This window comes from Oncorhynchus tshawytscha, linkage group LG03 (genome assembly GCF_018296145.1).
Source record: "Oncorhynchus tshawytscha isolate Ot180627B linkage group LG03, Otsh_v2.0, whole genome shotgun sequence".
NCBI classification, from domain to species: domain Eukaryota; kingdom Metazoa; phylum Chordata; class Actinopteri; order Salmoniformes; family Salmonidae; genus Oncorhynchus; species Oncorhynchus tshawytscha.
In genome coordinates this window covers 2,226,915-2,253,117 of record NC_056431.1, presented here as the reverse complement: position 1 = coordinate 2,253,117, position 26,203 = coordinate 2,226,915, and the positions used below count along the sequence as shown (strand labels likewise).

At 48.1% G+C, this 26,203-nt stretch overlaps 1 protein-coding gene and 1 long non-coding RNA gene across 3 annotated transcripts; both read right to left on the bottom strand.

The window, feature by feature from the left end:
- Positions 1 to 14,674: 14,674 nt before the first annotated feature.
- On the bottom strand, positions 14,675 to 15,577 carry LOC112237690. Its single transcript, XR_006080115.1, has 2 exons — positions 15,209 to 15,577; positions 14,675 to 15,156 (listed from the first exon to the last, which is right to left on the bottom strand). It is a non-coding gene; the product is annotated as an uncharacterized LOC112237690 (long non-coding RNA).
- Positions 15,578 to 17,289: 1,712 nt separating this feature from the next.
- Positions 17,290 to 23,973, bottom strand: LOC112237692 (sugar transporter SWEET1-like). Of its 2 annotated transcripts, XM_042307303.1 has the most exons (6): positions 23,748 to 23,972; positions 23,256 to 23,333; positions 23,015 to 23,138; positions 20,606 to 20,767; positions 19,503 to 19,622; positions 17,290 to 17,621 (listed from the first exon to the last, which is right to left on the bottom strand). In XM_042307303.1, exons 1-6 carry the CDS (start codon positions 23,813 to 23,815, stop codon positions 17,514 to 17,516), a joined length of 660 nt encoding a protein of 219 aa, XP_042163237.1. In that variant the 5' UTR covers positions 23,816 to 23,972; the 3' UTR covers positions 17,290 to 17,513. The 2 variants fall into 2 exon arrangements, with proteins under 2 accessions (XP_042163237.1, XP_042163239.1); XM_042307305.1 differs by lacking the exon at positions 20,606 to 20,767 and having other exon boundaries at positions 23,748 to 23,973.
- Between the last annotated feature and the right edge of the window lie 2,230 nt (positions 23,974 to 26,203).

Sequence of the window (26,203 nt, the reverse complement as noted above, 5' to 3'; positions counted from 1 at the left end):
TCTCTCTCCCTGTGGAATAGCTAGGTCTCTCTCTCTCCCTGTGGCATAGCTAGGTCTCTCCCCCTGTGGCATAGCTATGTCTCTCCCCCTCCCTGTGGCATGGCTATGTCTCTCTCCCTGTGGCATAGCTAGGTCTCTCTCCCTGTGGCATGGCTATATTTTTCTCCCTGTGGTATAGCTAGGTCTCTCTCCCTGTGGCATAGCTAGGTCTCTCTCTCTCCCTGTGTATAGCTGTCTCTCTCTCTCCCTGTGTATAGCTATGTCTCTCTCCCTGTGGCATGGCTATGTCTTTCTCCCTGTAGAATAGCTAGGTCTCTCTCTCCCTGTGGCATAGCTATGTCTCTCTCCCTGTGGCATAGCTAGGTCTCTCTCCCTGTGGCATGGCTATGTCTCTCTCCCTGTGGCATAGCTAGGTCTCTCTCCCTGTGGCATAGCTAGGTCTCTCTCCCTGTGGCATAGCTAGGTCTCTCTCTCTCCCTGTGTATAGCTAGGTCTCTCTCTCTCCCTGTGGCATAGCTATGTCTCTCTCCCTGTGGCATGGCTATGTCTCTCTCCCTGTCATCTCTCCCTGTGTATAGCTAGGTCTCTCTCCCTGTGGCATGGCTATGTCTGTCTCCCTGTGGCATAGCTAGGTCTCTCTCTCTCCCTGTGTATAGCTATGTCTCTCTCCCTGTGGAATAGCTAGGTCTCTCTCTCTCCCTGTGGCATAGCTATGTCTCTCTCCCTGTGGAATAACTATGTCTCTCTCCCTGTGGAATAGCTAGGTCTCTCTCTCTCCCTGTGGAATAGCTAGGTCTCTCTCTCCCTGTGGCATAGCTAGGTCTCTCTCTCCCTGTGGCATAGCTAGGTCTCTCTCTCTCCCTGTGGAATAGCTAGGTCTCTCTCTCTCCCTGTGGAATAGCTAGGTCTCTCTCTCTCCCTGTGGCATAGCTAGGTCTCTCCCCTCCCTGTGGCATAGCTATGTCTCTCCCCCTCCCTGTGGCATAGCTATGTCTCTCCCCCTCCCTGTGGCATGGCTATGTCTCTCTCCCTGTGGCATAGCTAGGTCTCTCTCCCTGTGGCATGGCTATATTTTTCTCCCTGTGGAATAGCTAGGTCTCTCTCTCTCCCTGTGGCATAGCTAGGTCTCTCCCCCTCCCTGTGGCATAGCTATGTCTCTCCCCCTCCCTGTGGCATGGCTATGTCTCTCTCCCTGTGGCATAGCTAGGTCTCTCTCCCTGTGGCATGGCTATATTTTTCTCCCTGTGGTATAGCTAGGTCTTTCTCCCTGTGGCATAGCTAGGTCTCTCTCTCTCTCCCTTTGGCATAGCTAGGTCTCTCCCTGTGGCATAGCTAGGTCTCTCCCTCTCCCTGTGTATAGCTATGTCTCTCTCCCTGTGGAATAGCTATGTCTCTCCCTCTCCCTGTGGCATGGCTATGTCTCTCCCCCTCCCTGTGACATGGCTATGTCTCTCCCCCTCCCTGTGACATGGCTATGTCTCTCCCCCTCCCTGTGACATGGCTATGTCTCTCCCCCTCCCTGTGTATAGCTATGTCTGTCTCCCTGTGGAATAGCTAGGTCTCTCTCTCCTGTGGCATAGCTAGGTCTCTCACTCTCCCTGTGGAATAGCTAGGTCTCTCTCTCTCTCCCTGTGGAATAGCTAGGTCTCTCTCTCTCCCTGTGGCATAGCTAGATCTCTCTCCCTGTGGCATGGCTATGTCTGTCTCCCTGTGGCATAGCTAGGTCTCTCTCTCTCCCTGTGTATAGCTATGTCTCTCTCCCTGTGGAATAGCTAGGTCTCTCTCTCCCTGTGGAATAGCTAGGTCTCTCTCTCTCCCTGTGGCATAGCTAGGTCTCTCTCCCTGTGGCATGGCTATGTCTCTCTCCCTGTGGAATAGCTAGGTCTCTCTCTCCCTGTGGCATAGCTATATCTCTCTCCCTGTGGCATGGCTATGTCTGTCTCCCTGTGGCATAGCTAGGTCTCTCTCTCTCTCCCTGTGTATAGCTATGTCTCTCTCCCTGTGGAATAACTAGCCATGTCTCTCTCTCTCCCTGTGGAATGGCTAGGTCTCTCTCTCTCCCTGTGGAATAGCTAGGTCTCTATCACTCCCGATGGTATAGCTAGGTCTCTCTCTCTCCCTGTGGCATAGCTAGATCTCTCTCCCTGTGGCATGGCTATGTCTGTCTCCCTGTGGCATAGCTAGGTCTCTCTCTCTCCCTGTGTATAGCTATGTCTCTCTCCCTGTGGAATAGCTAGGTCTCTCTCTCCCTGTGGCATAGCTAGGTCCCTCTCCCTGTGGCATGGCTATGTCTTTCTCCCTGTAGAATAGCTAGGTCTCTCTCTCTCCCTGTGGCATGGCTATGTCTCTCTCCCTGTGTATAGCTAGGTCTCTCTCCCTGTGGCATAGCTATGTCTATCTCCCTGTGGAATAACTATGTCTCTCTCCCTGTGGAATAGCTAGGTCTCTCTCTCCCTGTGGCATAGCTATGTCTATCTCCCTGTGGAATAACTATGTCTCTCTCCCTGTGGATAGCTAGGTCTCTCTCTCCCTGTGGCATAGCTAGGTCTCTCTCTCTCCCTGTGGAATAGCTAGGTCTCTCTCTCTCCCTGTGGAATAGCTAGGTCTCTCTCTCTCCCTGTGGCATAGCTAGGTCTCTCTCCCCCTCCCTGTGGCATAGCTATGTCTCTCCCCTCCCTGTGGCATGGCTATGTCTCTCTCCCTGTGGCATAGCTAGGTCTCTCTCCCTGTGGCATGGCTATATTTTTCTCCCTGTGGTATAGCTAGGTCTCTCTCCCTGTGGCATAGCTAGGTCTCTCTCTCCCTGTGTATAGCTGTCTCTCTCTCTCTCCCTGTGTATAGCTATGTCTCTCTCCCTGTGGCATGGCTATGTCTTTCTCCCTGTAGAATAGCTAGGTCTCTCTCTCTCCCTGTGGCATAGCTATGTCTCTCTCCCTGTGGCATAGCTAGGTCTCTCTCCCTGTGGCATGGCCATGTCTCTCTCCCTGTGGCATAGCTAGGTCTCTCTCCCTGTGGCATAGCTAGGTCTCTCTCCCTGTGGCATAGCTAGGTCTCTCTCTCTCCCTGTGTATAGCTAGGTCTCTCTCTCTCCCTGTGGCATAGCTATGTCTCTCTCCCTGTGGCATGGCTATGTCTCTCTCCCTGTGTATAGCTAGGTCTCTCTCCCTGTGGCATGGCTATGTCTGTCTCCCTGTGGCATAGCTAGGTCTCTCTCTCTCCCTGTGTATAGCTATGTCTCTCTCCCTGTGGAATAGCTAGGTCTCTCTCCCTGTGGCATAGCTATGTCTCTCTCCCTGTGGAATAACTATGTCTCTCTCCCTGTGGAATAGCTAGGTCTCTCTCTCTCCCTGTGGATAGCTAGGTCTCTCTCTCCCTGTGGATAGCTAGGTCTCTCTCTCCCTGTGGCATAGCTAGGTCTCTCTCTCTCCCTGTGGAATAGCTAGGTCTCTCTCTCTCCCTGTGGAATAGCTAGGTCTCTCTCTCTCCCTGTGGCATAGCTAGGTCTCTCCCCCTCCCTGTGGCATAGCTATGTCTCTCCCCCTCCCTGTGGCATGGCTATGTCTCTCCCTGTGGCATAGCTAGGTCTCTCTCCCTGTGGCATGGCTAGGTTTTTCTCCCTGTGGAATAGCTAGGTCTTTCTCTCCCTGTGGAATAGCTAGGTCTCTCTCCCTCCCTGTGGCATAGCTAGGTCTCTCTCTCCCTGTGGCATAGCTATGTCTCTCTCTCCCTGTGGCATAGCTAGGTCTCTCTCCCTCTCCCTGTGTATAGCTATGTCTCTCTCCCTGTGGAATAGCTAGCCATGTCTCTCTCCCTGTGGAATAACTAGCCATGTCTCTCTCCCTGTGGAATGGCTAGGTCTCTCTCTCTCCCTGTGGAATAGCTAGGTCTCTCTCTCTCCCTGTGGCATAGCTAGATCTCTCTCCCTGTGGCATAGCTAGGTCTCTCTCTCCCCCTGTGTATAGCTATGTCTCTCTCCCTGTGGAATAGCTAGGTCTCTCTCTCTCCCTGTGGCATAGCTAGGTCTCTCTCTCCCTGTGGCATGGCTATGTCTCTCTCCCTGTGGCATGGCTAGGTCTCTCTCTCCCTGTGGCATGGGTCTCTCTCTCTCCCTGTGGCATGGCTATGTCTCTCTCCCTGTGTATAGCTAGGTCTCTCTCCCTGTGGCATAGCTATGTCTCTCTCCCTGTGGAATAGCTATGTCTCTCTCCCTGTGGAATAGCTAGGTCTCTCTCTCTCCCTGTGGATAGCTAGGTCTCTCTCTCTCCCTGTGTATAGCTATGTCTCTCTCCCTGTGGAATAGCTAGATCTCTCTCTCCCTGTGGCATAGCTAGGTCTCTCTCCCTGTGGAATAGCTAGGTCTCTCTCTCTCTCCCTGTAGAATAGCTAGGTCTCTCTCTCTCCCTGTGGCATGGCTATGTCTCTCTCCCTGTGTATAGCTAGGTCTCTCTCCCTGTGGCATAGCTATGTCTCTCTCCCTGTGGAATAACTATGTCTCTCTCCCTGTGGAATAGCTAGGTCTCTCTCTCTCCCTGTGGATAGCTAGGTCTCTCTCTCCCTGTGGCATAGCTAGGTCTCTCTCTCTCCCTGTGGAATAGCTAGGTCTCTCTCTCTCCCTGTGGAATAGCTAGGTCTCTCTCTCTCCCTGTGGCATAGCTAGGTCTCTCCCCCTCCCTGTGGCATAGCTATGTCTCTCCCCCTCCCTGTGGCATGGCTATGTCTCTCTCCCTGTGGCATAGCTAGGTCTCTCTCCTGTGGCATGGCTATGTCTTTCTCCCTGTAGAATAGCTAGGTCTCTCTCTCTCCCTGTGGCATAGCTATGTCTCTCTCCCTGTGGCATAGCTAGGTCTCTCTCCCTGTGGCATGGCTATGTCTCTCTCCCTGTGGCATAGCTAGGTCTCTCTCCCTGTGGCATAGCTAGGTCTCTCTCCCTGTGGCATAGCTAGGTCTCTCTCTCTCCATGTGTATAGCTAGGTCTCTCTCTCTCCCTGTGGCATAGCTATGTCTCTCTCCCTGTGGCATGGCTATGTCTCTCTCCCTGTGCATAGCTAGGTCTCTCTCCCCTGTGGCATGGCTATGTCTGTCTCCCTGTGGCATAGCTAGGTCTCTCTCTCCCTGTGTATAGCTATGTCTCTCTCCCTGTGGAATAGCTAGGTCTCTCTCTCTCCCTGTGGCATAGCTATGTCTCTCTCCCTGTGGAATAACTATGTCTCTCTCCCTGTGGAATAGCTAGGTCTCTCTCTCTCCCTGTGGAATAGCTAGGTCTCTCTCTCCCTGTGGCATAGCTAGGTCTCTCTCTCCCTGTGGCATAGCTAGGTCTCTCTCTCCTCCCTGTGGAATAGCTAGGTCTCTCTCTCTCCCTGTGGAATAGCTAGGTCTCTCTCTCTCCCTGTGGATAGCTAGGTCTCTCCCCTCCCTGTGGCATAGCTAGGTCTCTCTCTCTCCCTGTGGAATAGCTAGGTCTCTCTCTCTCCCTGTGGAATAGCTAGGTCTCTCTCTCTCCCTGTGGCATAGCTAGGTCTCTCCCCCTCCCTGTGGCATAGCTATGTCTCTCCCCCTCCCTGTGGCATGGCTATGTCTCTCTCCCTGTGGCATAGCTAGGTCTCTCTCCCTGTGGCATGGCTATATTTTTCTCCCTGTGGTATAGCTAGGTCTCTCTCCCTGTGGCATAGCTAGGTCTCTCTCTCTCCCTGTGTATAGCTGTCTCTCTCTCTCCCTGTGTATAGCTATGTCTCTCCCTGTGGCATAGCTAGGTCTCTCTCTCTCCCTGTGGCATAGATAGATCTCTCTCTCTCTCCCTTTGGCATAGCTAGGTCTCTCCCTCTCCCTGTGGCATAGCTAGGTCTCTCCCTCTCCCTGTGGCATGGCTATGTCTCTCCCTCTCCCTGTGGCATGGCTATGTCTCTCCCCCTCCCTGTGTCATGGCTAAGTCTCTCCCCTCCCTGTGGCATAGCTATGTCTCTCCCCGTCCGTGTGGCATAGCTAGGTCTCTCTCTCTCCCTGTGTATAGCTAGGTCTCTCTCTCTCCCGGTGTATAGCTATGTCTCTCTCTCTCCCTGTGTATAGCTATGTCTCTCTCCCTGTGGAATAGCTAGGTCTCTCTCTCCCTGTGGCATAGCTAGGTCTCTCACTCTCCCTGTGGAATAGCTAGGTCTCTCTCTCTCTCCCTGTGGAATAGCTAGGTCTCTCTCTCTCCCTGTGGAATAGCTAGGTCTCTCTCTCTCCCTGTGGCATAGCTAGATCTCTCTCCCTGTGGCATGGATATGTCTGTCTCCCTGTGGCATAGCTAGGTCTCTCTCTCTCTCCCTGTGTATAGCTATGTCTCTCTCCCTGTGGAATAGCTAGGTCTCTCTCTCTCCCTGTGGAATAGCTAGGTCTCTCTCTCCCCCTGTGGCATAGCTAGGTCTCTCTCCCTGTGGCATGGCTATGTCTCTCTCCCTGTGGAATTGCTAGGTCTCTCTCCCTGTGGCATAGCTATGTCTCTCTCCCTGTGGCATAGCTAGGTCTCTCTCTCTCCCTGTGTATAGCTATGTCTCTCTCCCTGTGGAATAACTAGCCATGTCTCTCTCCCTGTGGAATAGCTAGCCATGTCTCTCTCTCCCTGTGGAATGGCTAGGTCTCTCTCTCTCCCTGTGGAATAGCTAGGTCTCTATCACTCCCGATGGTATAGCTAGGTCTCTCTCTCTCCCTGTGTATAGCTATGTCTCTCTCCCTGTGGAATAGCTAGGTCTCTCTCTCTCCCTGTGTATAGCTGTCTCTCTCTCTCCCTGTGTATAGCTATGTCTCTCTCCCTGTGGCATAGCTAGGTCTCTCTCTCTCCCTGTGGCATAGATAGATCTCTCTCTCTCTCTCTCCCTTTGGCATAGCTAGGTCTCTCCCTCTCCCTGTGGCATAGCTAGGTCTCTCCCTCTCCCTGTGGCATGGCTATGTCTCTCCCTCTCCCTGTGGCATGGCTATGTCTCTCCCCTCCCTGTGTCATGGCTAAGTCTCTCCCCTCCCTGTGGCATAGCTATGTCTCTCCCCGTCCGTGTGGCATAGCTAGGTCTCTCTCTCTCCCTGTGTATAGCTAGGGTCTCTCTCTCCCGGTGTATAGCTATGTCTCTCTCTCTCCCTGTGTATAGCTATGTCTCTCTCCCTGTGGAATAGCTAGGTCTCTCTCTCCCTGTGGCATAGCTAGGTCTCTCACTCTCCCTGTGGAATAGCTAGGTCTCTCTCTCTCTCCCTGTGGAATAGCTAGGTCTCTCTCTCTCCCTGTGGAATAGCTAGGTCTCTCTCTCTCCCTGTGGCATAGCTAGATCTCTCTCCCTGTGGCATGGATATGTCTGTCTCCCTGTGGCATAGCTAGGTCTCTCTCTCTCTCCCTGTGTATAGCTATGTCTCTCTCCCTGTGGAATAGCTAGGTCTCTCTCTCCCTGTGGAATAGCTAGGTCTCTCTCTCCCCCTGTGGCATAGCTAGGTCTCTCTCCCTGTGGCATGGCTATGTCTCTCTCCCTGTGGAATTGCTAGGTCTCTCTCTCCCTGTGGCATAGCTATGTCTCTCTCCCTGTGGCATAGCTAGGTCTCTCTCTCTCCCTGTGTATAGCTATGTCTCTCTCCCTGTGGAATAACTAGCCATGTCTCTCTCCCTGTGGAATAGCTAGCCATGTCTCTCTCTCTCCCTGTGGAATGGCTAGGTCTCTCTCTCTCCCTGTGGAATAGCTAGGTCTCTATCACTCCCGATGGTATAGCTAGGTCTCTCTCTCTCCCTGTGTATAGCTATGTCTCTCTCCCTGTGGAATAGCTAGGTCTCTCTCTCTCCCTGTGGCATAGCTAGATCTCTCTCCCTGTGGCATGGCTATGTCTTTCTCCCTGTAGAATAGCTAGGTCTCTCTCTCTCCCTGTGGCATAGCTATGTCTCTCTCCCTGTGGCATAGCTAGGTCTCTCTCCCTGTGGCATGGCTATGTCTCTCTCCCTGTGGCATAGCTAGGTCTCTCTCCCTGTGGCATAGCTAGGTCTCTCTCCCTGTGGCATAGGTATGTCTCTCTCTCTTTCCCTGTGGCATAGCTAGGTCTCTCCCCCTCCCTGTGGCATAGCTATGTCTCTCCCCCTCCCTGTGGCATAGCTATGTCTCTCCCCCTCCCTGTGGCATAGCTAGGTCTCTCTCCCTGTGGCATGGCTATATTTTTCTCCCTATGGTATAGCTAGGTCTCTCTCCCTGTGGCATAGCTAGGTCTCTCCCTCTCCCTGTGGCATAGCTAGGTCTCTCCCTCTCCCTGTGGCATGGCTATGTCTCTCCCTCTCCCTGTGGCATGGCTATGTCTCTCCCCTCCCTGTGACATGGCTATGTCTCTCCCCGTCCCTGTGGCATAGCTAGGTCTTTCTCTCTCCCTGTGTATAGCTAGGTCTCTCTCTCTCCCTGTGTATAGCTATGTCTCTCTCCCTGTGGAATAGCTAGGTCTCGCTCTCCCTGTGGAATAGCTAGGTCTCTCTCTCTCTCCCTGTGGAATAGCTAGGTCTCTCTCTCTCCCTGTGGCATAGCTAGGTCTCTCTCTCTCTCCCTGTGTATAGCTATGTCTCTCTCCCTGTGGAATAGCTATGTCTCTCTCTCTCCCTGTGGCATGGGTATGTCTCTCTCTCTCCCTGTGTATAGCTATGTCTCTCTCCCTGTGTATAGCTAGGTCTCTCTCTCCCTGTGGCATAGCTATGTCTCTCTCCCTGTGTATAGCTATGTCTCTCTCCCTGTGTATAGCTAGGTTTCTCTCTCTCCCTGTGGCATGGCTATGTCTCTCTCCCTGTGGAATAGCTAGGTCTCTCCCTCTCCCTGTGGCATAGCTAAGTCTTTCCCTCTCCCTGTGGCATAGCTAAGTCTTTCCCCCTCCCTGTGGCATAGCTAGGTCTCTCCCCTCCCTGTGGCATAGCTAGGTCTCTCCCCCGCCCTGTGGCATAGCTATGTCTCTCCCCCTCCCTGTGGCATAGCTATGTCTCTCCCCCTCCCTGTGGCATAGCTATGTCTCTCCCCCTCCCTGTGGCATAGCTATGGCTCTCCCCCTCCCTGTGGCATAGCTATGTCTCTCCCCCTCCCTGTGGCATAGCTATGTCTCTCCCCCTCCCTGTGGCATAGCTATGTCTCTCCCCTCCCTGTGGCATAGCTAGGTCTCTCTCTCTCCCTGTGTATAGCTATGTCTCTCTCTCTCCCTGTGGCATAGCTAGATCTCTCTCCCTGTGGCATGGCTATGTCTTTCTCCCTGTAGAATAGCTAGGTCTCTCTCTCTCCCTGTGGCATAGCTATGTCTCTCTCCCTGTGGCATAGCTAGGTCTCTCTCCCTGTGGCATGGCTATGTCTCTCTCCCTGTGGCATAGCTAGGTCTCTCTCCCTGTGGCATAGCTAGGTCTCTCTCCCTGTGGCATAGGTATGTCTCTCTCTTTCCCTGTGGCATAGCTAGGTCTCTCCCCCTCCCTGTGGCATAGCTATGTCTCTCCCCTCCCTGTGGCATAGCTAGGTCTCTCTCCCTGTGGCATGGCTATATTTTTCTCCCTATGGTATAGCTAGGTCTCTCTCCCTGTGGCATAGCTAGGTCTCTCTCTCTCCCTGTGGAATAGCTAGGTCTCTCTCTCCCCTGTGGCATAGCTAGGTCTCTCTCCCTGTGGCATGGCTATGTCTCTCTCCCTGTGGAATTGCTAGGTCTCTCTCTCCCTGTGGCATAGCTATGTCTCTCTCCCTGTGGCATAGCTAGGTCTCTCTCTCTCTCCCTGTGTATAGCTATGTCTCTCTCCCTGTGGAATAACTAGCCATGTCTCTCTCCCTGTGGAATAGCTAGCCATGTCTCTCTCTCTCCCTGTGGAATGGCTAGGTCTCTCTCTCTCCCTGTGGAATAGCTAGGTCTCTATCACTCCCGATGGTATAGCTAGGTCTCTCTCTCTCCCTGTGTATAGCTATGTCTCTCTCCCTGTGGAATAGCTAGGTCTCTCTCTCTCCCTGTGTATAGCTGTCTCTCTCTCTCCCTGTGTATAGCTATGTCTCTCTCCCTGTGGCATAGCTAGGTCTCTCTCTCTCCCTGTGGCATAGATAGATCTCTCTCTCTCTCCCTTTGGCATAGCTAGGTCTCTCCCTCTCCCTGTGGCATAGCTAGGTCTCTCCCTCTCCCTGTGGCATGGCTATGTCTCTCCCTCTCCCTGTGGCATGGCTATGTCTCTCCCCCTCCCTGTGACATGGCTAAGTCTCTCCCCCTCCCTGTGGCATAGCTATGTCTCTCCCCGTCCGTGTGGCATAGCTAGGTCTCTCTCTCTCCCTGTGTATAGCTAGGTCTCTCTCTCTCCCGGTGTATAGCTATGTCTCTCTCTCCCTGTGTATAGCTATGTCTCTCTCCCTGTGGAATAGCTAGGTCTCTCTCTCCCTGTGGCATAGCTAGGTCTCTCACTCTCCCTGTGGAATAGCTAGGTCTCTCTCTCTCTCCCTGTGGAATAGCTAGGTCTCTCTCTCTCCCTGTGGAATAGCTAGGTCTCTCTCTCTCCCTGTGGCATAGCTAGATCTCTCTCCCTGTGGCATGGCTATGTCTGTCTCCCTGTGGCATAGCTAGGTCTCTCTCTCTCCCTGTGTATAGCTATGTCTCTCTCCCTGTGGAATAGCTAGGTCTCTCTCTCTCCCTGTGGAATAGCTAGGTCTCTCTCTCTCCCTGTGGCATAGCTAGGTCTCTCTCCCTGTGGCATGGCTATGTCTCTCTCCCTGTGGAATTGCTAGGTCTCTCTCTCCCTGTGGCATAGCTATGTCTCTCTCCCTGTGGCATAGCTAGGTCTCTCTCTCTCTCCCTGTGTATAGCTATGTCTCTCTCCCTGTGGAATAACTAGCCATGTCTCTCTCCCTGTGGAATAGCTAGCCATGTCTCTCTCTCTCCCTGTGGAATGGCTAGGTCTCTCTCTCTCCCTGTGGAATAGCTAGGTCTCTATCACTCCCGATGGTATAGCTAGGTCTCTCTCTCTCCCTGTGTATAGCTATGTCTCTCTCCCTGTGGAATAGCTAGGTCTCTCTCTCTCCCTGTGGCATAGCTAGATCTCTCTCCCTGTGGCATGGCTATGTCTTTCTCCCTGTAGAATAGCTAGGTCTCTCTCTCTCCCTGTGGCATAGCTATGTCTCTCTCCCTGTGGCATAGCTAGGTCTCTCTCCCTGTGGCATGGCTATGTCTCTCTCCCTGTGGCATAGCTAGGTCTCTCTCCCTGTGGCATAGCTAGGTCTCTCTCCCTGTGGCATAGGTATGTCTCTCTCTTTCCCTGTGGCATAGCTAGGTCTCTCCCCCTCCCTGTGGCATAGCTATGTCTCTCCCCCTCCCTGTGGCATAGCTATGTCTCTCCCCCTCCCTGTGGCATAGCTAGGTCTCTCTCCCTGTGGCATGGCTATATTTTTCTCCCTATGGTATAGCTAGGTCTCTCTCCCTGTGGCATAGCTAGGTCTCTCCCTCTCCCTGTGGCATAGCTAGGTCTCTCCCTCTCCCTGTGGCATGGCTATGTCTCTCCCTCTCCCTGTGGCATGGCTATGTCTCTCCCCCTCCCTGTGACATGGCTATGTCTCTCCCGTCCCTGTGGCATAGCTAGGTCTTTCTCTCTCCCTGTGTATAGCTAGGTCTCTCTCTCTCCCTGTGTATAGCTATGTCTCTCTCCCTGTGGAATAGCTAGGTCTCGCTCTCCCTGTGGAATAGCTAGGTCTCTCTCTCTCTCCCTGTGGAATAGCTAGGTCTCTCTCTCTCCCTGTGGCATAGCTAGGTCTCTCTCTCTCTCCCTGTGTATAGCTATGTCTCTCTCCCTGTGGAATAGCTATGTCTCTCTCTCTCCCTGTGGCATGGGTATGTCTCTCTCTCTCGCTGTGTATAGCTATGTCTCTCTCCCTGTGTATAGCTAGGTCTCTCTCTCTCCCTGTGGCATAGCTATGTCTCTCTCCCTGTGTATAGCTATGTCTCTCTCCCTGTGTATAGCTAGGTCTCTCTCTCTCCCTGTGGCATGGCTATGTCTCTCTCCCTGTGGAATAGCTAGGTCTCTCCCTCTCCCTGTGGCATAGCTAAGTCTTTCCCTCTCCCTGTGGCATAGCTAAGTCTTTCCCCCTCCCTGTGGCATAGCTAGGTCTCTCCCCCTCCCTGTGGCATAGCTAGGTCTCTCCCCGCCCTGTGGCATAGCTATGTCTCTCCCCTCCCTGTGGCATAGCTATGTCTCTCCCCCTCCCTGTGGCATAGCTATGTCTCTCCCCTCCCTGTGGCATAGCTATGGCTCTCCCCCTCCCTGTGGCATAGCTATGTCTCTCCCCTCCCTGTGGCATAGCTATGTCTCTCCCCTCCCTGTGGCATAGCTATGTCTCTCCCCCTCCCTGTGGCATAGCTAGGTCTCTCTCTCTCCCTGTGTATAGCTATGTCTCTCTCTCTCCCTGTGGCATAGCTAGATCTCTCTCCCTGTGGCATGGCTATGTCTTTCTCCCTGTAGAATAGCTAGGTCTCTCTCTCTCCCTGTGGCATAGCTATGTCTCTCTCCCTGTGGCATAGCTAGGTCTCTCTCCCTGTGGCATGGCTATGTCTCTCTCCCTGTGGCATAGCTAGGTCTCTCTCCCTGTGGCATAGCTAGGTCTCTCTCCCTGTGGCATAGGTATGTCTCTCTCTTTCCCTGTGGCATAGCTAGGGCTCTCCCCCTCCCTGTGGCATAGCTATGTCTCTCCCCCTCCCTGTGGCATAGCTAGGTCTCTCTCCCTGTGGCATGGCTATATTTTTCTCCCTATGGTATAGCTAGGTCTCTCTCCCTGTGGCATAGCTAGGTCTCTCCCTCTCCCTATGGCATGGCTATGTCTCTCCCTCTCCCTGTGGCATGGCTATGTCTCTCCCCCTCCCTGTGACATGGCTATGTCTCTCCCCTCCCTGTGGCATAGCTATGTCTCTCCCCGTCCCTGTGGCATAGCTAGGTCTTTCTCTCTCCCTGTGTATAGCTAGGTCTCTCTCTCTCCCTGTGTATAGCTATGTCTCTCTCCCTGTGGAATAGCTAGGTCTCGCTCTCCCTGTGGAATAGCTAGGTCTCTCTCTCTCTCCCTGTGGAATAGCTAGGTCTCTCTCTCTCCCTGTGGCATAGCTAGGTCTCTCTCTCTCCCTGTGTATAGCTATGTCTCTCTCCCTGTGGAATAGCTATGTCTCTCTCTCTCCCTGTGGCATGGGTATGTCTCTCTCTCTCCCTGTGTATAGCTAGGTCTCTCTCTCTCCCTGTGGCATAGCTATGTCTCTCTCCCTGTGTATAGCTATGTCTCTCTCCCTGTGTATAGCTAGGTCTCTCTCTCTCCCTGTGGCATGGCTATGTCTCTCTCCCTGTGGAATAGCTAGGTCTCTCCCTCTCCCTGTGGCATAGCTAAGTCTTTCCCTCTCCCTGTGGCATAGCTAAGTCTTTCCCCCTCCCTGTGGCATAGCTAGGTCTCTCCCCCTCCCTGTGGCATAGCTAGGTCTCTCCCCCGCCCTGTGGCATAGCTATGTCTCTCCCCCTCCCTGTGGCATAGCTATGTCTCTCCCCTCCCTGTGGCATAGCTATGTCTCTCCCCTCCCTGTGGCATAGCTATGGCTCTCCCCTCCCTGTGGCATAGCTATGTCTCTCCCCTCCCTGTGGCATAGCTATGTCTCTCCCCTCCCTGTGGCATAGCTATGTCTCTCCCCCTCCCTGTGGCATAGCTAGGTCTCTCTCTCTTCCTGTGTATAGCTATGTCTCTCTTCCTGTGTATAGCTAGGTCTCTCTCCCTGTGGCATGGCTATGTCTCTCTCCCTGTTGCATAGCTAGGTCTCTCTCCCTGTGGCATAGCTAGGTCTCTCTCCCTGTTGCATAGCTAGGTCTCTCTCCCTGTGGCATGGCTATGTCTTTCTCCCTGTGGCATAGCTAGGTCTCTCTCTCTCCCTGTGTATAGCTATGTTGTGTCTGTGTTCTCAGTAGGGAGGCTGGATCTTTTGATTATAGGAAGAGAAGCTGGCACACATATACACGCACGCTGAGAAACCCGAAACACAGCCTTTCCCCACAGCTGCCCAATCAGGCAGTGTTGGCTAAAAGACACTTACTCATGCTCACACACATCAACACATTCTCATTGCAGAACAAACACACTGCCTTGTCTCACTCACACAAACTCATTCCCAGTATCACCCAATGTCTCACACACTGCTTTCCACACAAACAAACCTAAGGGTAACCTCACTAACCTTAAAACACAAACAAACCCCACATAACTACAAGAGCAGGAGTGTATTCATTAGTCGGATTCCGTTGCAAAACAGTTCTGCAACGGAAACTGTTTACTCTAGGAAGCAAACAGAACCAAACGGGGAGGGACGTACCTGAATTTGTCCAATAGAAACATACTTTTAGAGTAAACGGTTTCTGTTGCTAAACGTTTTGCAACTGACTAATGAATACACCTCTGGTGTTCCACATGGTCAAGTGCAGTGCTCTCACCTCGTTCAATATATCTGCATATTCAGCCAATCAAATTGTACCTATTCATGTTAGCAGTAGGCCTATGTGGATACTCTTTATCCACACAAGGAAAAACAGTATAAAACATGTATTCACTCAGTCTGAAGAAGCAGCAAAGCCCCAACTCCCTTATTTCCAGAGTGATAATATCCCATTAAAATAGCATATGTAGAATACCCTATACACAATCCAATGCATCAACAACAAAAATAGCACAGACAATAGACTTACAGTATATTTAGTTTGGACCAATAAAAACAAAAAACCACATTGTGCACATGAAGACATACGACCCAAATACAACAAATAAAAACTGTGTATGAAACACAATAAGAATGGAATTCTTAGTATTCCCTCAGTTCATGGATTTAGAGACCAAATACCGATGATGTAGAGTACATGCCATGTCTACTTAGAGAAGGGAAAGGGTTGCAAAACTCCAGGAACTTTCAATAAATTCCCTGGTTTTCCAGACATCCTGGTTGAGGGGTCCAGATGTCCTTCTTCATCCCTTCAGATTCTGTGAATCCTCCAACCAGGATGTCTGGAAAAACAAGTTCCTGGAGTTTTGCAACCCTAGTAGGGATGGACAACTGAGGGCTCTACACCCCAGCTACAACTAGTACTACACAGTCCTGCCACTTCATCTCTCCGTGGTACTTAACTGATCCATTCATATAACTGATTAACTAGCGAGTCGAGACCTTAGACGTCTGGTTATCCAGGTGACCTTAGACGTCTGGTTATCCAGGTGACCTTAGACGTCTGGTTATCCAGGTGACCTTAGACGTCTGGTTATCCAGGTGACCTTAGACGTCTGGTTATCCAGGTGACCTTAGACGTCTGGTTATCCAGGTGACCTTAGACGTCTGGTTATCCAGGTGACCTTAGACGTCTGGTTATCCAGGTATTCAGTGCTTTCAGAAAGTATTATTCAGCCTCATTCTAAAATGGATTTTAAAAATAAAATAATAATCCTCACAACGCTTAAACAATAGCCCATGATGACAGAGTGAAAACAGGTTTAGATACATTTCTGCAAATCTATTAAAAAAACAGAAATACCTTTATTTACAAATCTATTAAAAAAAACAGAAATACCTTTATTTACAAATCTATTAAAAAAAACAGAAATACCTTTATTTCCATAAGTATTCAGACCCTTTGCGATGAGACTCGAAATTGAGCTCAGGTGCATCCTGTTTCCATTGATCCGGTTTCCATCCTTGAGATGTTTCTACAACTTGGAGTCCATCTGCGGTAAATTCAATTGATTGGACATGATTTGGAAAGGTACACACCTGTCTATATAAGGTCCCACAGTTGACAGTGCATGTCAGAGCAAAAACCAAGACATGAGGTCGAAGGAATTGTCCATAGAGCTCAGAGAGAGGATTGTATCGAGGAACAGATCTGGGGAAAGGTACAAAAACATTTCTGCAGTATTGAAGGTCCAAGAACACAGTGGCCTCGATCATTCTTAAAGGGAAGAAGTTTGGAACCACCAAGACTCTTCCTAGGTCTGGCCGACAGGCCAAACTGAGCAATCAGGGGAGAAAGGCCTTGGTCAGGGAGATGGGAGAACCTTCCAGAAGAACAACCTTGTTTGCAGAACTCCACCAATCAGGCCTTTATGTTAGAGTGGCTAGACAGAAGCCACTCCTCAGTAGAAGGCTCATGACAGCCTGCTTGGCATTTTCCAAAAGGCACCTAAATGACTCTCAGACCATGAGAAACAAGATTCTCTGGTCTGATGTAACCAAGATTGACCTCTTTGGCCTGAATGCCAAGCATCATATCTGGATGAAACCTGGCACCATCCCTACGGTGAAGCATGGTGGTGGCAGCATCAGGCTGTGGAGATGTTTTACAGCGGCAGGGACTGGGAGACTAGTCAGGATTGAGGGAGAGATGAACAGAGCAAGTACAGAGAAATCCTTGATGAAAACCTGCACCAGAGCGCTCAGGACCTCAGTCTGAGGCAAAGGTTCACCTTCCAACAGGATAATGACCCTAAGCACACAGCCAAGACAAGGCAGGAGTGGCTTCAGGACAAGTCTCTGGACTTGAACCCGATCTAACATCTCCGGAGACCTGAAAATAGTTGTGAGAAGATCTGCAGAGAAGAATGGGAGAAACTCCCCAAATACAGGTGTGCCAAGCTCGTAGTGTCATACCCAAGAAGACTCGAGGCTGTAATCGCTACTAAAGGTGCTTCAACAAAGTACTGAGTAAAGGGTCTGAATACTTATGTAAATCTGATATTTCCATTTTATAAATGTACAAAATAAAAACAATTAAACCTCTCTTTGCTTTGTCATTATGGGATATTGTGTGTAGATTGATGAGGAAAATAAACAATTTAATACATTTTAGAATAAGGCTGTAACGTAACAAAATGTGGAAAAACTTGAGGAGTCTGAAAACTTTCCAAATGCACTGTACATCAGTCTAGTTAAAAGAGAAGGATAACAACCCAGCAGATACTGTGGCTACCAGGAACAGAGTTGTTCACCCCTAGTTCACAGGGTACCATAGTGATGAGGACAGACAAGTCAACTATAAAGGTGAGGGGGTCTCAAACCCCACTAGAGGCGGGATCATCCTGCCGTTAGTTAGAGCGATTCAACCAATAGCAGCGCATTGATGCTGAGCAAAAAACCTTCCACTGGGTAACAGACTGCTGTGATTGACAGGGCAGGACTGTCCCGCCCATGGTTGAGTTCTCAGTAATGATGTCCCAGACTAGTACAGAAGGCACAAAAAGGAAGTGGTGGAGGGAGAAAGATGAGGAAGATGCCCCTAACCACTGATACAGGGTCAGATATTTATTCATCATTTTTCATCCCCCATTGCTAGGGTACTCTGATCCTAGATCTGTGATTAGGGACAGCTTCTGCCTTGAGAGGAGAAAGTCTTCTTAAACCCTTGGTGGGTAGGAGTGATCATGAATCATTTACAATATGAGTAACAATATCAGTGATTGACAGCCTGACCATGATAGGGTCTAGAAGCCTGTTATCTCTCTCCCTTGTAACCATTGGTGTGAGTCTCCAGCCACTTAGATTTCGATGAGCTTATAGGATGGCACGCCTTGATTGACAGATGCAAATCTCCAGAACAGGAAGAACCGGATGAGACTGGTCACAATGCCTGGCGTGTTTGGAACCTGGAACACACAAACAAACACAAAGAAGGTAAAGCCTGGTGGGTAGGAGCGTTGGGCCAGTAACGGAAAGGTTGCTGGATCGAATCCCCGAGCTGACAAGGTAAAAATCTGTCGTTCTGTTCCTAAGGCAGGCAGTTAACCCACTGTTCCCCGGGCGCCAAAGACCTGGATGTCGATTAAGGCAGTTCTCCGCACCGCTCTGCCTCAGAGGGGTTGGCTTCAATGCGGAAGACACATTTAAGTTGTACAACTGACTAGGTATCCCCTTTCCCTAAAGGTAATTTACAATCATTTAACAGTCCCCTTCCATCTAGCCCCTACCATGTCTCACATACAGTCTATTCAGACCCCTGGACTTTTTCCACATTTTGTTACTTTACAGCCTCATTCTAAAATGTATTAAATGCTTTTTTTTCTCTTCAATCTACACACAATATCCAATAACAACAAAGCAAGAACTAGATAAAAAAAAGATATAGATATTTTTTAAATACCTTATTTACATAAGTATTCAGACCCTTTGCTATGAGACAGAAAGAAATTGAGTGCAGGTGCATCCTGTTTCCATTGATCATCCTTGAGATGTTTCTACAACTTGATTGGAGTCCACCTGTGGTAAATTCAATTGATTGGACATGATTTGGAAAGGCACACACCTGTCTATATAAGGTCCCACAGTTGTCAGAGCAAAACCCAAGCCGTGAGGTCGAAGGAATTATCCGTAGAGGTCCGAGACAGGACTGTGTCAAGGCACAAATCTGGGGAAGGGTACCAAAACATTTATGCAGCATTGAAGGTCTCCAAGAACACAGTGACCTCCATCATTCTTAAATGGAAGAAGTTTGGAACCAACAAGACTCTTCCAAGAGTTGGCCACCCGGCCAAAATGAGCAATCGGGGGAGAAGGGCCTTGGTCAGGGAGGTGACCAAGAAAACTCTGACAAAGCTCCAGAGTTCCTCTGTGGAGATGGGAGAATCTTCCAGAAAGATAACCATCTCTGCAGCACTCCACCAAATCAGGATTTTATGGTATCGTGGCCAGATGGAAGCCACTCCTCAGTAAAAAGGCACATGAAAGCCTGCTTGGAGTTTGCCAAAATGCACCTAAAGACTCAGACCATGAGAAACAAGACTCTCTACTCTGATGAAACCAAGTTGGAACTCTTTGGCCTGAATGCCAAGCATCACGTCTGTTGGAAACCTGGCACCATCCCTACAGTGAAGCATGGTGGTGGCAGCATCATTTGTGGGGATGTTTTTCAGCGGCAGGGACTGGGAGACTAGTCAGGTTCGAGGGAAAGATGAATGGAGCAAAGTACAGAGAGATCCTTGATGAAAACCTGCACCAGAGCACTCAGACTGAGGCGATGGTTCACCTTCTAACAGGACAACAACCATGCCAAGACAACGCAGAAGTGGCTTCGGGACAAGTCACTGAATGTCCTTGAGTGGACCAGCCTGAGCCCAGACTTGAATCCAATCAAACATCTCTGGAGAGACCTGGAAATAGCTGTGCAGCGACGCTCCCCATCCAAACTGACAGAGCTGATCTGCAGAGAAGAATGAGAGAAACTCCTCAAATAGAGAGATGCCAAGCTTGTAGTGTCATACCCAAGAAGACTTGAGGCTGTAATCGCTGCCAATGGTGCTTCAACAAAGTACTGAGTAAAGGGTCTGAATACTTATGTAAATGTGATATTTTAGTTGTGTTATTTTTAATAAATTAATACAGTTGCAAAAATGTCTATAAAACTTGTTTTTGCTTTGTCAATGAGGTATTGTATGTAGAGGGAAAAAAATAATACATTTCAAAATAAGGCTGTAACGTGGAAAAAGTCAAGGGGTCTGAATACTTTCCAAATGCACTGTAAACACACACACCATGATATAGTAGTCTTGCAGCTGTAGTCCATAGAGCGTCCAGGATGTTGAGGTGAGGAAGGTAGCTACAGTCAAAGAGTAGGACAAACGCTCCACACTACCAGTACGCACCATCTCCATCTGACAGAGAGAAGAGAGGGGGAGAGAGAGGAGGGGGTGATGAATTGACACAATTCCAATGTATCCAAAAAGACAGCAGATGGGATAAGACACAAACCCAGAACAGGAAGACACAGATGAATGGCAGGAAATGGACACAGGATCATATGAGACAGACAGAGGGAGAATGAGACAAACAGGAAGGTGGAGGGCAGGGCTGCACAATTAATTGAATTCACATCAAAATCGCAATATTGACATGTGCAATATCCATATAGGAAGAGATCCATATCGCATGCAATAATTTGAAACGCCACGTGTAACATCCGTTTTTATAGTTTACTCAGTTTGTCTCTCTTCCTCTCTCTTCTTGCAGCTGCTTCCCACACACCAAGCCCCACCCCCTGTCACTCAAGCAGCACACTTCCTATTCCCTCCCAGGCCTACCCGTGGCTGCGCCCCTGCCCAGTCATGTGAAATCCATAGATTAGGGCCTAATGAATGTGTCTCAATTGGCTGATTTCCTCATATGAACTGTAACTCAGTTGTTGCATGTTGAGTTTAGATTTTTGTTCAGTATATATCGCAATATTTGCACCTCCCAAAAGATAATCACAATTTGACTTTTTGCCCATATCGTGCAGCCCGGGCGGAGGAATAAACAGGAACACAGAGGCAACGAGAGGAGGCAAAGGGCAAGGGGAGAGAGCGTGATGAGAGAGGTGGTCATGTTCTGAAGATGGAATCTAATTGTCCTGTTGTTGGTCTACCTTACATATTTATTATAGTATGTGAGGAATCAGAGAAGTGTGGGTATCAGGGTGGTAGGTACCAGAACATTGGAAAAATAGGTCTGTTTGCCAGGCTAGTGAGTGTATGTTATCTGAACTCTGTATTAAAGTTGTGTAAAGTTTCTTCACCAGTGCGTGGAAGAATGTGTCCAATGCGTGGACATAGGGTGCATATTGTATAAACACTGTGTAAGAAAGGGTTTGCATATTTACCAGGTCAGCGAGTGGACTCAGGTACATGCTGATAGTGAACAGGCTGCAGGTGAGACCTAGCTGGGCCAGCTGAGACTCTCCCTGAGGCAGGACAACACTGAAGTACAGCCAGCCTCCACAGACCACTCCTCCTGCTAGTAATGTCTGAGAGGTCACTCGCCTCTGGAACGAACACACACAAGTTTACTGACCCCATACTAGTTTTAACCATTTTGGCACACACCCTAAAACTAGACTTCAAGCTAGAGGTGGCCCGAATAATCTGAATGGCCGATTAATTAGGGCAGATTTCAAGTTTCCATAACAATCAGAAATTGGTATTTTTTGATTATTTTTTTTTACACCTTTATTTAATCTTATTTAACTAGGAAAGTCAGTAAAGAACACATTCTTATTTTCAATGACGGCCTAGGAACAGTGGGTTAACTGCCTCGTTCAGGGGCAGAACGACAGATTTGTACCTTGTCAGCTCGGGGGATTCAATCTTGCAACCTTACAGTTTACTAGTCCAACGCTCTAACCACCTGATTACATTGCACTCCACCTGAGGCTGCCTGTTACGCGAATGCAGTAAGCCAAGGTAAGTTGCTAGCTAGCATTAAACTTATCTTATAAAAAACAATCAATCAATCATAATCACTAGTTAACTACTCATGGTTGATGTTTATCTAGCGTGTCCTGCTTTGCATATAATCGATGTGGTGCGTATCGTTGCTCCAATGTGTACCTAACCATGAACATCAATGCCTTTCTTAAAATCAATACACAGAAGTATATATTTTTAAACCTGCATATTTAGCTAAAAGAAATCCAGGTTAGCAGGCAATATTAACCAGGTGAAATTGTGTCACTTCCCTTGCGTTCATTGCACGCAGAGTCAGGGTATATGCAACAGTTTGGGAAGCCTGGCTCATTGCAAACTAATTTGCCAGAATTTTATGTAATTATGACATACCATTAAAGGTTGTGCAATGTAACAATATTTAGACTTGTGGATGCCACCCGTTAGATAAAACACGTAACAGTTCCGTATTTCACTGAAAGAATAAACGTCTTGTTTTTGAGATGATAGTTTCCAGATTCGACCATATTAATGACCGAAGGCTCGTATTTCTGTGTGTTATCATGTTATAACTAAGTCTATGATTTGATAGAGCAGTCTGATTGAGCGATGGTAGGCACCAGCAGGCTCGTAAGCACTTTCATGCGTTTTGCCAGCAGCTCTACTGTTTATGACTTCAAGCCTATCATCTCCTGAGATTAGGCTGGGGTAACCGATGTGAAATGGCTAGCTAGTTAGTGGGGTGCGCGCTAATAGCATTTCAAACGTCACTCGCTCTGAGACTTGGAGTAGTTGTTCCCCTTGCTCTGCATGGGTAACGCTGCTTCGAGGGTGGCTGTTGTCGTTGTGTTCCTGGTTCGAGCCCAGGTAGGAGCGAGGAGAGGGGCGGAAGCTATACTGTTACACTGGTAATACTAAAGTGTCTATAAGAACATCCAATAGTCAAAGGTTAATGAAATACAAATGGTATAGAGAGAAATAGTCCTAAGTCCTATAACAACTACAACCTAAACCTTCTTACCTAGGAATATTGAAGACTCATGTTAAAAGGAACCACCAGCTTTCATATGTTCTGAGCAAGGAACTTAATGGTTAGCTTTCTTACATGGCACATATTGCACTTTTACTTTCTTCTCCAACACTTAATTCAGTATTGTTGTAATTGTCATTATTACGAATACATAAAAAAATATTTAAAAAAATATATATATATATAAAACAAACAAACAAAACAAAAAATAATAATAATAATAATAATAAATCGGTATCAGCTTTTTTTGGTCTTCCAATAATCGGTATCGGCGTTGAAAAATCATACTCGGTCGACCTCTACTTCAAGCAGGGAACCAGTGGGCAGATATACTAAAAGTGTACTTCAAACCCTAACGGAAAAATACAAACAAGGAACTAAAGCAAACAAACCTTGAATTTCTACAGAAAAATCATGATTATAATATCTACAGAAATGAACACCAGACCATCTCTAAGACAAATGAATGCACTTCTGGGGGATTCAGGTCTGGCCGTATCTATGTGATAAGTGACCATAAAACACTGTGGTCAGCTCACCTTGTCATCGGTGTAGTGGCAGTAGGAGAGACTATAAAACACTGTGGTCAACTCACCTTGTCATTGGTGTAGTGGCAGTAGGAGAGACTATAAAACACTGTGGTCAACTCACCTTGTCATTGGTGTAGTGGCAGTAGGAGACTATAAAACACTGTGGTCAACTCACCTTGTCGTTGGTGTAGTGGCAGTAGGTGAGACTATAAAACACTGTGGTCAACTAACCTTGTCATTGGTGTAGTGGCAGTAGGAGAGACTATAAAACACTGTGGTCAACTCACCTTGTCATTGGTGTAGTGGCAGTAGGAGAAGATGTAGAGGGACTGTAGACAGGCTCCTATGGTGTTAACCAGGACCAGAGTCCCATCCGTCTTCAGTATCCCATAATACAGCCAGCCCAGGTTACTATAGAGACAGACAAGACTTTAGCTCAGTGGGCTAACACAGTATGACTTGTGCAGACAACCCGGGTTTAATCAGTGGTCACTGGCACGTTGCCTAAGCACCACACACACAGCTTACTTGAGGCATGTGGTGAGGAAGGGGAGGAACTGGACGTTATCTGCACTTTTGGAAGCTCTCATCTTCTTCAGGTCCGTCCTGACACACACACACACACACACACACACACACACACACACACACACACACACACACACACACACTTTTATAAGACCTGCTTGCAAATCTAGCACAAGAAAAAGGATGCAACTGAACTAAAACATTGTTTTATTATCACCTGTCCTGAGAATTCTATTTACACAAGCCTCAGGCATTGAACGAATAACTAAGCAAATATTTGATTAACTCATATCTGTGAGATAAGGGTGGACTAGCTAGCTAGCTAACCAACACCTAGCTAGCTATGTTTCCAAAGTTTAATGCAATACAAACAAGCAAATTAGAGCTGAATTTGGTCTCTGCCAAAGTTTGCGATGTTGGCACTAAAGAACAGGTATTTAGCTAACGTTAGCCAGATTGTTTATCTGAAGAGCAGAAAACTGTCAAACTTACAGTCCAGTCGAGAACATCCCGACTGTAAATACGATGCACGCCCATGATAGAAACTGCAAAAACTCCATAGATAGGAAAAGGGAATGTGTGGCGCACTACCTAGATAGCTAGGTATGTGTCTAAATTGTGAGTAATTTCGCTATGAATATCAAATCAGCTATAGTGCAAATAGTTGACATCTGCATCAGCGACTCAACGTTCTAACGACACTGTATTTCCGTGTTTGTAATCAAGGGCGTATTCATTTCGCCAATTCTGTTGCAAAACGTTTCGTATACGGAAGCAAACAGAACGTAACGAGAGACTCCTAACTTCACGTGTCCAATAGAAACTCTCGTTTGCTTTAGTTTGGTTCTTTAACGGTAAACGGTTTCCCTAATGAATAAACCACAGTATTCTGAAATAATTCTGCACTCTGATTGGCAGATATGGATGAGAGGATGGATAGGTTTCCACCAATGATATGATGGATGGATGATTTCGCTCGTAATCCAGCAAGGACTTTAGGTACAGATCTTGGATCGGTCTTTTCTCCCAAAACATTAACCTTAACAATTAAGGGGAATAATGATACACTGACCTTAGATCAGTGTCCACGGGCAACGCTATCCTCCTCCTCTCCCTAGAGACATGAAGTTGCATCTGTGATCACCAATAATGGGATTTAGATGTTGCCGAGTGCACCGCTACATCAGTGTCCAGGGACATATTATAAGGTCACTAAATGCACTCATTTAGATGAACGCAGCAGAATATAGTCTATGTCAAATGTGCAGCACTCATTTAGATGAACGCAGCAGAATATAGTCTATGTCAAATGTGCAGCACTCATTTAGATGAACACAGCAGAATATAGTCTATGTCAAATGTGCAGCACTCATTTAGATGAACGCAGCAGAATATAGTCTATGTCAAATGTGCAGGAGGGGGAGATCATGATACTCTGATCAAATAGTGTAAAACCACAGTCTGTTTTGGGGTAGGTAGGCTACTGCTGCAAAAACCTACTACTCCTACTGCTAGCAGGTACCCCCCACCTTTGTTTGATTACTTGCCATCGGATTATTTAGAAATATATGGCTCAAACAATCAATTAATCAAATGTATTTGATAAAGTCATTTTACAACAGCAGTTGCCTGTCTATTTATTTTTTATTTAACCTTTATTTAACTAGGCAATTCAGTTAAGAACAAATTCTTATTTACAATGATGGCCTAGGAACACTGGGTTAACTGCCTTGTTCAGGGGCAGAACCACAGATTTTTACCTGGTCAGGTCGGATACTATATCTGTGCTCCATAATAGCTGTATATAACTCCCATCCTTAGCAAATAATATCCTAATGGCATATTCATCTATGGGACAGACAACAAGATGACAGTCAGAATACTGGGATGTGTAGTAGTGTAGTCTGGGCACAGTGTGAAGTTTTCACCTTGGAGGCCTGCTGGGTTGGAATGAATGACCTCCTCTGCTGTATCATCACTGGGATCCAATATAAATACCCAAATATAGCCTGGAATGTTCTAAACAGTGTAACTTTATACCACATACACCCTCTTCACAATATCCACCTTTATGCTATATAGGATAACAATGAGCAATAGGGTTTTGTACATTGCGAGGGGGAACTCATCTCAGTCACTACAGTGTGAAGTGGAACGGCTCCTAATTCATGTTTTGCCTGTATAATAAACATTTCCAGGTGAACCAAAAGGAGAGAAGTTGTAGATGAAGTCAATCAAACATCAACTCAGTTTATTACAAGTTGCAACAGGGAGACACCACCCAGCATGAAGCAGAGAAAAGGTCTAACTGGCATCTTGGATCCCCGAGCTGACAAGGTACAAATCTGTCGTTCTGCCCCTGAACAGGCAGTTAACCCACTGTTCCTAGGCCGTCATTGAAAATAAGAATTTGTTCTTAACTGACTTGCCTAGTAAAATAACGGTAATAAAAAAAATATAATAATATCTTAATCAAACAGCACCAAATGTTCTGTAAACAGCAGCCAAGAGGCTTGTAGGAAGTCAAAACAAAAGACAATGACTTTGTCAGCTGCTACAGAATCACACAGTGTTCAGAATGATATCAATACAATACAACAGTGAATAATCAGTGTGTCCTCAGTCCTTGTACTTGGACCCCCATCCTTGCGTCAATCACTGTCAACAGATACGGGAATAATCCATAACATTCATTATCAAGTCTGATGACCATCAACCCGCACTAGCAGTTCGCTACACCTGCAAAAACATCTGCTAAATATGTGTATGTGACCAATAAAATTGGATTTAATCAACCCACACTAATGACAGTCAACCCGCACTAGTGACCATCAACCCGCACTAGTGACCATCAGCCCACACTAGTGACCGTCAACCCACACTAGTGACCATCAACTCACACTAGTGACCACCAACCCACACTAGTGACCGTCAACCCACACTAGTGA